General features: G+C 63.0%; 1 protein-coding gene across 8 annotated transcripts in view; it reads right to left on the minus strand.

Annotated features, from left to right (window-relative positions):
- The window catches only part of ANK1 (ankyrin 1), a 185092-nt gene that overhangs the window by 18360 nt on the left and 152981 nt on the right, over positions 1–13751 (minus strand). For all 8 annotated transcript variants that reach the window (XM_070068605.1, XM_070068600.1, XM_070068598.1 and 5 more), the window contains 13 exons: positions 13446–13543; positions 13124–13348; positions 12392–12546; positions 11911–12122; positions 11190–11394; positions 10793–10889; positions 10387–10615; positions 8442–8567; positions 8223–8342; positions 6887–6962; positions 6557–6631; positions 4153–4284; positions 3719–3865 (listed from right to left, as the gene is read on the minus strand). In XM_070068605.1, coding sequence (XP_069924706.1) covers positions 3719–3865; positions 4153–4284; positions 6557–6631; positions 6887–6962; positions 8223–8342; positions 8442–8567; positions 10387–10615; positions 10793–10889; positions 11190–11394; positions 11911–12122; positions 12392–12546; positions 13124–13348; positions 13446–13543 — 1897 coding nt within the window. The remainder of the gene's footprint in view (positions 1–3718; positions 3866–4152; positions 4285–6556; positions 6632–6886; positions 6963–8222; positions 8343–8441; positions 8568–10386; positions 10616–10792; positions 10890–11189; positions 11395–11910; positions 12123–12391; positions 12547–13123; positions 13349–13445; positions 13544–13751) is intronic.

The following is a 13751-nucleotide window of genomic DNA, read 5'->3' on the forward strand; positions in this document are numbered from 1 at the left end:
AGAACCCGGTGTGCCGGTGCTGCAGGCGGAGGATTAGCCTAGTGAGCCGCGGCGCCGGTGGGTCCATGTTCTTAACACTTTCACCGACCTTTATTTCGTCAAGGACTTTCTGCCTTCTCTGTTGGAGCTCTAATCACGCTGGAAATTGCCCCATAGCTCACTGAGGGTTTTCTGTTCTTTCTTTTCTTTCTGTATTTCATTTTGGAGCTTTTTTTTAACTGCTGTGTTGTGCCAACATTCCTTCTGCAGTGTCCACCTCCCTCCAGTGTCTTTTCCATCCTACACACAGTAGAGCTTCACCTGTGGGAGCTTTGTCAGGTTTTTTTTTAACATCCTCCATGTTTCTCCCCACCTTTCTGAGCATCTGAAATGCAGACTCAGCAGTGTGAGGTCCTCGTGCGTTGACTCCGCCACAGACGCCAGCTCTGGGTCAGCGTCAGCTCACTGGTGTCCCCTTCTGAAGGACGATGCGCCCCTGGCTCTTTGTGTGTCTGGGCATCTTTCGCGGGGTTCCACACTGGGTGATTCTCACGGTGCTGATGTTTCTGGAGCCCCGCAAATGTCCCTGAGCTTTTCTCTGTTACGCAGGTATCTGCAACAGTTTGATCTTCTTGTGCGTGGCTTCCAAAATGCACCAGGCAGGACTGGACCGGGGGTGCACGATCCCCACTTCTGAACAAAGACCCCGCTCTGGTGGGTGGCCAGTCTGACCGCTCGGAGCAGCTGGGTGACAGTCAGCTGACACTCACGAGAGACGCACTAGCACTGGGCTGTTTCCAGTCCAGGCAGCTGTCTCCTCTCTGGTCCTCTATCTTGGAAAAACTCCAGCCGCTCTGCTCTCCCCGGCTCTCAGCAACTTCTTGTCTCAGAGAATGTCCCTGGAGAGCCGTCGGGCTCACCTGCTTGCCTCCCGCGCCTCACGGGTCACGACCTTTGCCGCTGGTTCCCGCTGTCTCGATGTTTCGTATGCTTTGCCCATTCAGGGTCACGCAGGAAGGGTTATCCAGGTCCCATCTTGGTCAGACGTGCGTGCGTCTGCTGCGCATGTCAGAGCGCCGTGACGGTACCTGGCGAGTGTGGCTCTGCATCCCTCCCCGGGCGCGCTCTGCGACTCTCCCACCGTGGTGTGGACCCCGATGGAATTTCACCCACGTGGAAATGAGCGGGCGAAGGCAGCGCAAGCACACCCTGGGACCGCAGCTCCCTGCCTGTCTTCCCCCGGTCCTGGCCAGCAGGCGGCACACCTGGCTGCCCCCTCCCACCCGCATGGTCTCAGTTCGCAGGCTGCAGGCGGCCATTCCCGCCCTGGGCATCACTAGTGGGTTGGTGCGAGGCTCAGGAAGGCCCGAGTGCATCCGCGTGCGCACACCTGCAAGGCCTGGGCTGGACCTGACCACAGAGGGGCTCTGCTGTGCCCCGCGCCTGACTTCCAGAAGTGGCTTCTCGCAGGTGATCTCATCAGCCCACTCCTCCAACTGGAGGCCCCCTTGGGAGCTCAGGTTAGAGCAACTGGGGCGCAGCACAGTCATGTGGTCCCTCATCTCAGGCTGTCACCCTGGCCCTCTGCTAACGTAGACAAAATAATCATCCCATGGGTTGAGTGGTAGCAGTGAACTGGACAAGCAGGGCCAACAGACAGCCTGGCCTTGGACAGGGGCCGCGCTGCACCAGCTGTATTTATTAAGAGTGTTAGAGGGAGCCGGTGCTGAGGCACAGTGAGCTAAGCTGCGCCCCCGGACACCAGCATCCTGTATCAGAGCGTGGGTTCGAGTCCTGGTTACTCCACTTCCTATCCAGCTCCCTGCTAATGCGCCTGGGAAGGCAGCAGAGGATGGCCCAAGTGCTTGGGCCGTCCACAAGGAGGACCCGGATGGATTCCCGGCTCCTGGCTTCCTTGGGGCCCAGCCCTGGCTGTTGCAGCCATTTGGGAAGTGAACCAGTGGAAGGAAGATTCCTTTCTCTCTCTCTCTCTCTGTCTCTCTCTCAAATAAGTAAGTCTTTAAACAAAAAAAGTTGAAAGCAGCAAACTGCAGCTGATCGGAAGTGGGCGTTAAAAATGCGAAATTCAGCGAGCCGAATGTCGCAGACACGGGCATGGGAGGCCCGCGCTGTGCTTCCACGGGGGAGTCTGTTGTAGTGTCCCGACCATGCTGAGTTTTTGCTTTTTAGGCACCTTCTTCTGTTTGTTCCAAGGGCCCAGGGCAGTCCCCTCCCGTGCAGAACAAAGTGGGCTTTGCTCCCTGGGCTCAGCCCAGGCTCCCGCCCCTGCATGGGGACCTTGGGGCGCGCTGCGAGCCTGCGTGTCACACGCACCGCTCGCTCCTGCGTCTGCTGCCCGCCCGTGGCGCTGGGTTTTAAGGACCCTGCCCCGTAGGGATGTTCCTGGGGCACAGGAACCGGGACCTGCTGATCCGACTCGACTGAAACAGCACATCAAGGAGGACAGCCACGGCACCTGCTGCCACCCAGGAGGGGGGAGGGGGCACTGGGGTCTAGTGGTGGAGGCCATCCCTCAACTGCTGTCCCTTGTCCTCTGCCTGCTGAGCAGCCCTGCAAGCTCTGGGCCAGGCCCCGTGGCGGCGGGGAGAGGCGACACCCCTGGGCGCACCGGACGAGATCAGAGCACGCAGCAGCAGCAGCCACGACCGTGACACACACCACGCCCACGCACGCGCCCGCGCCCACGCAGACAGCCAGGGGGTGGGGCTTTCATGACATGCATCTGCGGAGGCCACAGTGGAGAGAGAAGGAGTGAACCGGAGGTCAGAGGCAGAAGAGAAAGGCGACAGGTCGTGAGCAACAGGCCGCGGCGCCCCACGGCGGCCTTCGGAGGCGGGGAGGTGGGCAGGAGAGCAGGGGCGAGCAGTGGGTGGGCCTGGGGCCCGGCCCAGCCTGCAGCCCAGCCGCTGCCGCTGCTGTCCTCACTGTGCCACCCAGTGAACATGTCCAGGGACAGCCCTACAATCAGGAGCTTGGGGGGCTCAAACAGCGGCATGGCACGGTCCAGGGAGCCACACCCGGCACCACGGGACCTTCCTCACAGCATGAGAGCACCTTTCAAGGTGCCGACTTTGAAGGAAGGAGAGGGCTCAGGCACCCCCGGGAGCCAGCAGGCAGACCCCTGACCCACACTCTGGGCTGAGGCTGGCGTGGCCTCCGCCTGTCTGGGGGGCCCTGGCAGACAAAGGAGTGGCATGGCGAGTCCCCAGGCTCTGCGCCCTCGCGCCAGTGGCCGTCCCCCCACTGTGGTCAGGACAGCAGCCCTGGGTACTGGGGCAAGGGTCAGGCCTCCCAGGGTCAGGACCCTCTCTTGGGCTGGGTCACACTGCACGGCGGCGGCGTGGGGGCGGTGGTTTGCCCTGCCACGCTGAGCCAGATCAGAGAGAGTAAGAGACAAGAGATGGGAGGAGAGAGGCCGGCAAGAGCAGGGTGCTGGCAACCCCCAGCCCCCCGGCCCGCTCTCCAGCGAAGCCCCCCAGGGCCAGACTCTACCCTCTGCTTCTTGACCCACGGAGAGGCCCCAAGAGGGCCCCCGCCCTGGAGGGGCTTTGCGGAGCACGGCACTGAGGATCAGCCAGGGTCTGCACAGGGTCCCAGGGGCCAGGCCCGTGTGTCTCTCGCTCCCCTCCGCTCTGCCCGGGAAGAGGGGCTGCTGGCCCTCCAACCACAGCTCCCCCCGCACCAGGCGTCTCGTGTGGCGTGCGGGCCCCTGGCTTACCATTCATCTGCGAGGGCGACACCGAGTAGTCCCGGTCTGCGTGCCGCCGGTCCGGCTTCAGGTGGCGGCTCTGTCTGCCGGAACCTTCCAGCAGGGTCAGGATCTCGCCGCGGTCGATGCTGCGCAGGGCGGCGTACAGGTTCTCCACTGCGGCGGGAGGGGTGGGGGAAGGGGAGGCCTGAGGAGCTGTGCATCCCTGCAGAGGGTTCCAGACGCATGCAGTGGATCGGGGTGGGGGGCGGCTGGGGAGGAGCCGGAAGAGGGGAGAGCAGGTGCTCCAGGGGGAGGGGCCGCCTTGGCCAGGCCCTGCCCCAACTCTGTGTGTGTGTGTGTGTGAGTGTGAGTGACGGGGGGCAAGCCAGGAGGAGCCATGTGTTGCGAGGAGGGCCAGGGTGGCTGTGGGAGGGAAGGGTGCCCCGGCCCCGGGTACTGACTTTTTGCGTTTTTGCCTTCACGGAAGGCCCAGAGGTTCAGCAAGGCCGCGCTCTGCTCCAGCAGGGAGTTGGGGTTCTCCACGCGGATCCTGTTGATGTCTTCCACGCTGAACTGCAGCTCCCGAGCCAACTCTGCAGGCGAAGCGGGGAGACAGACGCCGGGCCCCGCCGTGAGCTGAGCCAGGCCCTCAAGGGGCGCTGCGCGCCCTGGCTTATGGCCCAGTCTCCCCTGGCACTTGGCACTGCCTGGAGAAACCAAGCACCCAGAACACGGGCTCCACAAGGAGATATTGAGTGGCCGGATGGAAAAGACACACACACACACACACACACACACACACACACACACGTGCCTGCAGGACGGACACTCCAATCAAGCGCTCTGCCCCGCGGGGTTAGCGGCTGAAACAAGTCCAGCGTCAAAGCACATGAAAGGAAGGAGGGAGGGAATTAAGCCACAGGGCCTGCGGCTGAGTAAAACGCATTTTCAGGGGCCGGCGCTGTGGCACAGTGGGTTAAGCTGTGGCCTGCAGCACTGGCATCCCATATGGGCGCTGGTTCAAGTCTGGCTGCGCCACTTCCAATCCAGCTCTTTGCTGTGGCCTGGGAAAGCAGCAGAAGATGGCCCAAGTCCTTGGGCCCCTGCACCTGTGTGGGAGACCTGGAAGAAGCTCCTGGTGCCTGGCTTCAGCCTGGTTCAGCCCTGGCTGTTGCGGCCATTCGGGGAGTGAACTAGCAGATGGAAGGTATCTCTCTCCCTCTCTGTTTTTCTTTCTGTTTGTCACTCTACCTTTCAAATAAATAAATCTTTTTTTTTTTTTTTTTTTTTTTTTTTTTTTGGTAAAGGCAGAGTGGACAGTGAGAGAGACAGAGAGAAAGGTCTTAAGGTCTTCCTTTGCCGTTGGTTCACTCCCCAGTGGCCACAGCGGCCGGCGCACTGCAGTTGGCACACCGCGCTGATCCGAAGCCAGGAGCCAGGTGCTTCTCCTGGTCTCCCATGCGGGTGCAGGGCCCAAGCACTTGGGTCATCCTCCACTGCACTCCCCGGCCACAGCAGAGAGCTGGACTGGAAGAGGGGCAACCGGGACAGAATCCGGCGCCCCGACCGGGACTAGAACCTGGGGTGCTGGCGCTGCAAGGCGGAGAATCAGCCCACTGAGCCGTGGTGCCGGCCACAAATAAATCAATCTTAGAAAAGAGAGAAAGAAACCAAACATGTCCAGCTTCCGCTTTCTGCGCCTGCTGCCTGTCTTCCGAGAGGATCCACGTCCACTGTTGGCAGGATTCGGCCAGAGGCGTGAGGCCTGCCCTTCTCCCGCCCCCTCTCCCGCTCAGAGCTGGCCTTGGAGGACGGGCAGCGTGAGAGGTACAGGAAGCCGTGTGCAGGCTGCCAGCACACACGTGTTCTGCCTGTGTGTTCAGCAGCTGGCTTCTCTGGGCTCTGTTCACGAGCTGCACGGCAGAGCCGCTCTATCGGGTAGTCCTGTCTTCCCAGGAGTGAACTAGACACATCCCAAGATCTCGTGCAGCCCCCAAACACGGTTCTCCCTAACTACAGAAAACAAGCAGAAAAAATGGAGGCGGGAGGGTGCGCTCCCTGTCCCATCCCTTGGTGCCCAGTGGTGTGGCTGGGACCACAGACCCATAGAAAGGGGTCATGTGCTAGACACATGATGGCTAATGGAGAGAGAGAGAGAAGAGAGGGAGAGAGGGAGGAAGAGAGAGGGAGGGAGAGAGAGAGAGGAAGAGAGGGAGAAGGGGAGAGAGAGAGGGAGGGAGAGAGAGGGAGAGAGAGAGGGAGGGAGAGAGAGAGGGAGAGAGAGAAGGAGGGAGAGAGAGAGAGGGAGAAAGGGAGAGAGAGGGAGGGAGGGAGGAAGAGAGAGGGAGGGAGAAAGAGAAGGGGAGAGAGAGAGGGAGGGAGGGAGAGAGGGAGAGAGGGAGAGAGGGAGAGAGGGGGGAGAGAGAGGGAGGGAGAGAGAGAGAGGAAGAGAGGGAGAAGGGGAGAGAGAGAGGGAGGGAGAGAGAGAGAGGAAGAGAGGGAGAAGGGGAGAGAGAGAGGGAGGGAGAGAGAGGGAGAGAGAGAGGGAGGGAGAGAGAGAGGGAGAGAGAGGGAAGGAGGGAAAGAGAGAGGAAGGGAGGGAGAGGGGGGAGAGAGAGAAGGAGGGAGAGAGAGAGAGGGAGAAAGGGAGAGAGAGGGAGGGAGGGAGGAAGAGAGAGGGAGGGAGAAAGAGAAGGGGAGAGAGAGAGGGAGGGAGGGAGAGAGGGAGAGAGGGAGAGGGGGGGAGAGGGGGAGAGAGGGAGGGGGGGAGAGAGACAGGGAGAGATGGAGGGAGAGAGGGAGGGAGAGAGGGAGACAGAGAGAGGAGAGACACTGCTGCTCACAGAGAGGACCGGCACTGCTCACCTGCCCAGCTGAGGCCCAGGTGCTCGGAGATAACAGCCATCTTCATGTCCGCTCGCTCTGTGCCACTGAGAAAGCCTGGGGGAGGGGGTAGACGAGCCCTCCGTCAGCAGCCTGCAGGGCCAAGTGCAACTCACGCCCCTCCCTCCCCCCTCGGTGGACGGCTTGAGGGCGGAGCCTGGCCTGGCTGGGGCAGGCCTGAGTCCAAGGCTCTCCCAGCTGCGCTCCATCCACTGTGTCGGTGGCCCCAGGGTCCTGGCCAGGAAGCAGGGCAGTGAGCTGGCCGGGCACGCCCAGGCCAGGTGGCAGGCGGGGGTGGCACTGAGCTTCTACCTGGAGTCTCACTGAGGATGCTGTATCTCAGGGCCAGCGGGGTCAAGGTCCTCCTCCTGTCCTCGCCTCCGGCCCCCTGCAGAAGGAAGACACAGCATGCCGTGGGGGAGGGTCGGGCAGGAAGCAGCTTCTTACAGCTCCCTCCCTAAAGCGGAGGCGAGGGAGAGGGACGAGGGGAGGAAGAGGACGAGGCCCCCACACTTTCTCTCATCCCTGCCGTGTGCGAGGCCGTTTCACGCGTCCCCACAGCGTCCGAGGCGGATGCTGTTATCAGTCCCATTTCACTGACGGGCACACTGAGGCCCCAGGGCTGAGAAGCAGCAGAGCTGGAGTCTTTCCTTCTTGGATTAATCCGAACACTGGCTTAAGGCTGGGTGCTGGGACCCTGCCGAAGAGCACCAGACGCTGGCTGGAGGCCGTGGGAAAGAAATCCCCTAGGGGCCAACGCTGTGGCGTAGCAGGTTAAGCCTCCACCTGTTGTGCCAGCATCCCATATGGGTGCTGGTTCAAGTCCCGGCTGCTCCACTTCCAATCTAGCTCCCTGCTACTGCGCCTGGGAAAGCAGTGGAAGATGGCCCAAGTGCTTGGGCCCCTGCACCTACGTGGAAGACCCGGAGGGGGCTTTGGCTCCTGGCTTCAGATGGGCTTGGCTCCAGCCATTGCAGCCATCTGGGGAGTGAACGCGGATGGAAGACCTCTCTCTTTCTGTCTTTCTCTCTATCTGTGACTCTGCCTCTCAAATACATGAATAAATTTAAAAAAAAAAATAAAGAGAGAGAGAGAGAGAAATCCTCTCTCTAAGGGAGACAGGTTCACTCTCATCCCCAAAAAGAAGAGCAAATGAGCCGTGGGCGTACGAAGCAACCTTGCTTCTTTTCTGGCTTAGCAGGCAAGGCAGGAGGACTACAAGAACCGAGGGACATTGGGGGACACGGCCACTGCAAGGGCCCCGTGTCTGATGCGCTCACGGGTACCCAGAGTGATCCCACATGGCCATGAGCCTTTGCCGAGCTCAAAGCCCTGGGTGCCGGCTGTGGCCGGGGACACGGGGGGACCCTTCCTTGAGGCCCCAGATAAGCAAGGAAGTGGTGGTCTGGTGGCGAGGGGGTCTCACGGCCGGGAGCCCTTGCCCGGCTGGACAACACACGCACGCCTCGCGGGCCTCTTGTCCAGGGCGCGCAGAGGGACGCCGGCAGGGTTCCTTTACCTCCGGGAGAGCTGGCAAGCCTGCACAACACGGGCATGCTTCCCTGCCAAGGCCCCAGGCTAAGGTCCCCGGAAGAGCAGGCCCACCCCCGCCCGGGAGCCCGGGCAGCGGGGAGGGGCGGGCGCCCACCTTGGTGCAGGGGGGCATGGTGATGTTGAGGTGACAGAGGATGTGCTGGGCGTCCTCGTACTTCATGGCCTTGCGCAGGAACAACAGGGACCCTCCCGGCTCCCGACTGCTGTCGCGCACCTAACCCGAGCACACGAGAGGGGGCGCTCAGGGATGGGGCCACGGCCTCCCACGCTTCCCAGCCCCGGCGGAGGCGGGCAGCGGCGCCGGCGTGGGCACCTTCACGGGGATGGCCAGGCGGTTCTCGCGGAAGGACTGGAAGAGGAAGCTGCGCTGCTGTGCGGCCTTTTTGACGGGCACCAGGTTCCCAGAGAGCTCCGCGAACAGGGGCGTCCCCTCCAAGACCTGCAGGGCGAGAGGCAGACCTGGCGTCAGAGGGGGCGCCCAGCACCGCCTGTGCGGCCTGGGGCCCTGTCCTAAGACGCCCACTGCCTGCTCTGGGGAAGGCGACGACGAGGGGCATACAGCCAGCAGGAATCTGCGAGAGCCCTGGGGAGCTACCGAGCCAGAACACCGCCAGGATTCCACGCGGCTCCTGAGAAAACCTGACCCTGGCTTAACGCCGCCGTCCAGAAATGTTTAACCTGGGCCGGTACCGGCACCGTGGTGCAGCGGGTTAAGCTGCTGCTTGGGACGCTGGCATCCCCTAGGAGCGCTGGCTCGAGTCCCAGCTGTTCCACTTCTGATCCAGCTCCCCGCTAACGTGTCTGGAAAAGCAGTGGAGGAAGCCCAAGTCCCTGGGCCCCCGGCACCCACGTGGGAGACCCAGGTGAAGCTCCTGGCTCCTGATTCAGCCTGGCCCAGCCCCAGCTGTTGAAGCCACTTAGGAAGTGAACCTGCAGATGGAAGATCTCTCTCTCTCTCTCTCTCTCTCTCTCTCTCACACCCACCCCCACTATCCGTCTCTCTGCCTCTCAAAAAAATTCATGGAACATGCGTATTATGAAAAAAATTATGCATAGTGTTAAACATTTTTCGTACCAAAATAAACTTGAATTTTTTGTGTATGAAAATAAACTTCTCTCTAAAAATATTTGTTTATTTATTTATTTGAAAGAGAGAAAGCACGCACTCCCATCTGCCAGTTCACTTCCCAAATGCTTGCAACGTCCGGGGGGCCGAAGCTGGCAGCCGGGAACTCACCCCAGATCTCCCACGTGGATGGCAGGAACAGTTACTTGAGCCATCCCAGGCTCTGCACTAGCAGGAAGCTGGAGTGGGGAGCTGGAGCTGGTGCTGGGATTCAAACCTGGGCACCTTAACCACGAGGCCAAAATGCCTGCCCCAGACTTATCTTTAAATTCTATTCGCTGCCAACTTGCTGAGCCACCCTTGTACTTACTTCCCCCTCAGTGCCTGGGGCAGGACCAGACCGGACCTGCAGAGGGTCCAGCCCCTCTCTCTTCTCCTGGGCCTCAGCCATCCCCGGGAAGACCCTGCACAGACCCTGCCGCCAGCCTCTGTGACTGTGTCAGCACAGGGCCACATCCCCTGGCTGCTCAGGTAGCTCATCCAGCCCTCCCCCCCGCTTCCCCACCTGGGACCCACAGCGCAGCCTCCGGAGTCCGACTCCTGATGCTAACCTTGTCTCCGCCATTCGCTCAGCTGTGCAGCCTTGGGCTAGTCCCTGAATCACCCATCAGGCCCTGTTTGCTTGCATGCACATACACTGGGGATTCACTCACACACACACACACACAGCTAGGTGCAGCACCCTCGGTCACGCCTGGCCTCAAGGAACGCAATACACAGCCACTCCCAGGGCTAGAGCTGTGGCACAGTGCATTGGGCCACCCCCTTCAGTGCTGGCATCTGATAGGAGAGCACCTGTCTGGTTCCCAGCTCCTCCACTTCCGATCCAGCTCCCTGCTAACGCACCTGGGGAGGAAGCTGAAGATGGCCCAAGTGCTTGGGCCCCTGCACCCACGTGGGAGACCCGGATGGAGCTCCAGGCTCCTGGCTTCAGCCTGGCCCAGCCCTGGACATTCTGGCCATCTGGGGAGTGAACCAGCAAATGGAAGATTCTCTCTGTCTCGCCCTCTCTGTCACTCCGCCTTTCAAGCCAATCAATCAGTCCCAAGACGAGGGATTTCCTGGCTGCCCTGGGCCTCGGCTTTCCGGAGCCACTGCCCCGGGAGGGCACACGGGGCCGTGCGGGCTGTACCTCTATGTCCCTGCTCCGGGCCACCTCCACGAAGTTCTCGTGCTGCTCGAGGGTCTTGTCCACCTTGTCGTCCGTCATGCAGTAGCAGCGCAGCCGCCCTTCCCGCGGCTCGTTCATCTTGGCGAAGATGACGAACTTGGCCATGTAGGGCACAGCGGTGAGCTCCTTGTACAGCATCGTGGCGAAGTTCACGGCCTCGGCCGTCCGAGGACAGTCCGACAGCCAGAACCTGTGGACGGAGGTCAGGATGTGTGGGACCAGTCTGGGCGCCACCGCCTGGCGCTCTTGGCGCAGGTGCAGACACAGGACACCCTCCACCCCCCACCCTCCCACCCAGCTCCCACTGGGCAGCATGGGTGAGGGGGGCAGGAGGATGGCACCCTGCAGGCGCGGGGCCGAGGCCCACCTGGCCGACACGTTGGTGGTGAAGTTGGCACACTCGTTGGCATACACGAGTTTGGTTGTTCCTGTTATATCTTCCCACTGGGCTTGGTCCGTTCCTCCTGCAACAGCAGCGGAAACGGGCTGGGGAGGGGCTGGGGGCTGGAGTGCAGAGCCCACCCCGACGCAGGCCCTGGCGTGCAGGGCAGAGGCGGCGTGTCTGGCCTGCAGCGCTGACCACGAGGGCCAGTTCTCTGCTCCTCCTCCTGGTGGGGGCTCTCTGGGGTCCTCCCTGTCTCGGAAGAGCACGCTCACCCGGGGAAGCCAACAAAGTTCAGGTCTCCCTGCCTCTTGCAGGTTCCGGAAGGAGCCACCGCTGCTGCCGGGGGAAAATAAGACGGACGCCAGGGGGCGCCACTCACCGATGACGCTGCAGAGCAGGCGCAGGCTGGTGGTGTCTCCCTCTCCGCTGTCCCTGGGGTTGTCGGTCCAGGAAGGCGGCAGTGGGATCCGCAGCCCGATGGGGCGGTGGAACTTCCGGCGCCTGGGCTCCACGGTGACAATGGGGCTGAAGGTGGCCTGGTTGCCCAGGAGTTTGGTGACCAGTTCATCGGGGACGGGCTGGGCCTGCGAGGAGCCAGAGGCAGGAGGCTCAGCCCTACTCAGCACAGGTGGCGCCGCCACTGCTGACCACGCGCTCGGTCGCGGCCCAGCCCCTTCCAGCCCCTTCTCGCCCCTTGTCCTGGTGCATCTCGTTCCAGGACATCAGTGTGGTTCCAGGACTCAGGGTCTTGCTCCCCATCCAACTTCTGAGCTTGAAGCTGCAACCTGGGCCCTGTGCGGCAGTGCAGGGAGGTGGCAGGAAGGTCCCTGGGGAGGGGGGCCCAGCTCTCGCCTGTTCTGGCCCTGCCCCGGGCCAGGGGGCGTCACCTGCACAGCCAGCTTCACCCTCTTGGTGACGGTAGGGACGGGTGGGGGTCTCCTGGGAGTGTCCTTGCCCCCGCCCGCTCCGTCCCCACCCCCTGCCGGGGCCGTCACCTACAGAGCCAGCTTCACCCTCATGGTGACGGTAGGGATGGGTGGGGGTCTCCTGGGGGGTCCCTGCCCCCACTTGTTTTGTCCCCCCCGGCCGGGGGGCGTCACCTGCAGAGCCAGCTTCACCCTCTTGGTGACGGCGTTCTCCGGGAAGGTGGCCTGCACCAGGGGCACCAGCCTGCTCTGGAGGGCCCCGCCCTCGGGCCCGATGGTGTCATAGTCCTGGCACAGCCGCGACATGATCACGAAGTACAGCGGGAAGTCGGTGGTGATGATGCGGCACACGCGCCTCTTCTCCAGCTCCTCCAGGCTGCCCAGCTCTGCGGCCACATGCGCTCGTCACGCCGGGCACAGCCGGGCACAGCCGGGCCGCCGTCTCCTCCCAGGTGCCGGAGGAGCACAGGGCCCAGCCGGGAGACGCGGGCTGCGGGCAGGGACCGAGCACCACGCACAGGTCCTGGGATCTGCGCCTCCCCAAACTCAAGGGGCTCTTACAGCCCGACCCCCACCCCCACACGCAGCCTCAGTGGCACCTGCCGGCAGGAGGGGCCCCCGCCGCTGCTCCAGGATGGATCCTGGGCCCTGGTACCTTCGTCCATGCCATTGAGGATCTGGTCCAGGTAGCTCTCTCCGTAGCGGCTCTTGTGTTCCTTCCACACCGAGCCGTTCTCGCTCCTCAGAACCACGAGCTCCCGGTCCCCGCGGCCGTGCGAGGCGAAGTGGGGGATCTCCACGATCACAGGGCTGCGGCGGGGACAGCGGGCGGTGGACAAGGTGCTCGCTGCGCCCCAGCTCAGGGGGCACTAGAGGGGATGGCAGCAGGGTGGGCCCTGCCGTAGGGAGAAGGGGGTCCCACGGCCCCGGCGCAGGCCCCTGTGGGCAGCAGGTACGACAGTGGACAGGCCTGCCCTGGGCTCCACGGCTCCCCCTGGCCCAGTCTCATTTCACAGGGGGCTCTCCTGTGGGCGGCCCCCATGGCTAACACTGAGACCCCACCTGACACCCCCAGACGTACACTCCTACCCGTCTGCGCCCAGGGGCCCCGTCTGCGGCCATCAAGTGCGCCCTCTGGGCCCCCTTGAGAGAGAACTAAGGATGCCGCCCACCGCCCACTGCAAGCTGCTCCGCCCACGGCGGTGAGAACACGGATGGGGCACGGCTGTGGGAGGCCAGGGCTGTCCCATGTCTCCCCCACCCTCCAGTGCCCGAAGGGGACACCCTGGTCTGCGTCAGCCAAGACCCGGGCACCTGTCCACATCATTTTTGGGGGCGGCGACTGTGAGATGGGAGGAGCGGGGTGGGGACCCTGGAGGCTCCTCACCTCAAGAACTGGGCCCCCGTGGGCCCCAGGGCGATGATCCTGCTGGCCAGGCCCTCCTCCTCGGCCAGCGGCGGCGGCGTGCTCAGCTTCTGGGGCTTCACCAGGCGGCAGGTGATGCGCGTGGGGGCGGCGCACGTGCGCGGTGGGATGACCACTCTGAGTCCGTTGTGGCGACTGCCCCTCATGGAGCCCCCCCGGGCGTCCACCATGAAGCTCACCAGGAACCTTGGGGTGCGAGCAAGCGAGCAGGTGCGTGTTGGGCGAACACACCCTCCCAGGGACGGGGAGAGCGGGGGGCGCCCTGGGGTCCTGAGCCACTCACCCTGTGTGGACCGGACTGGCCACGGGGCTGATGTTGTCTGAGGTCTCTGTGGCTGGGCTGCTGGGGATAAGTGAGTCTTCATCATACTCTTTAGAGGCCTGGCGAGAGGAGGAAAGGCCTGTGGGAGGGGGCCACCACACCCTGGCCCGCCAGACCCCAGCCCACGGCGTTCCTGGAGTCCAGGAGGAAGTCCTGGCTGGAGTTTAGGAAGGGACAGGGCAGGAGCCCACTCTGCAGCCTGGCTCAGGGACCGACGCCCTTGCATACGCCCCGGCTCTGCCCAGTGGGAGCGCTCCATGTGGGGCA

The sequence above is a fragment of the Oryctolagus cuniculus genome, chromosome 2 (genome assembly GCF_964237555.1).
Source record: "Oryctolagus cuniculus chromosome 2, mOryCun1.1, whole genome shotgun sequence".
NCBI lineage: Eukaryota > Metazoa > Chordata > Mammalia > Lagomorpha > Leporidae > Oryctolagus > Oryctolagus cuniculus.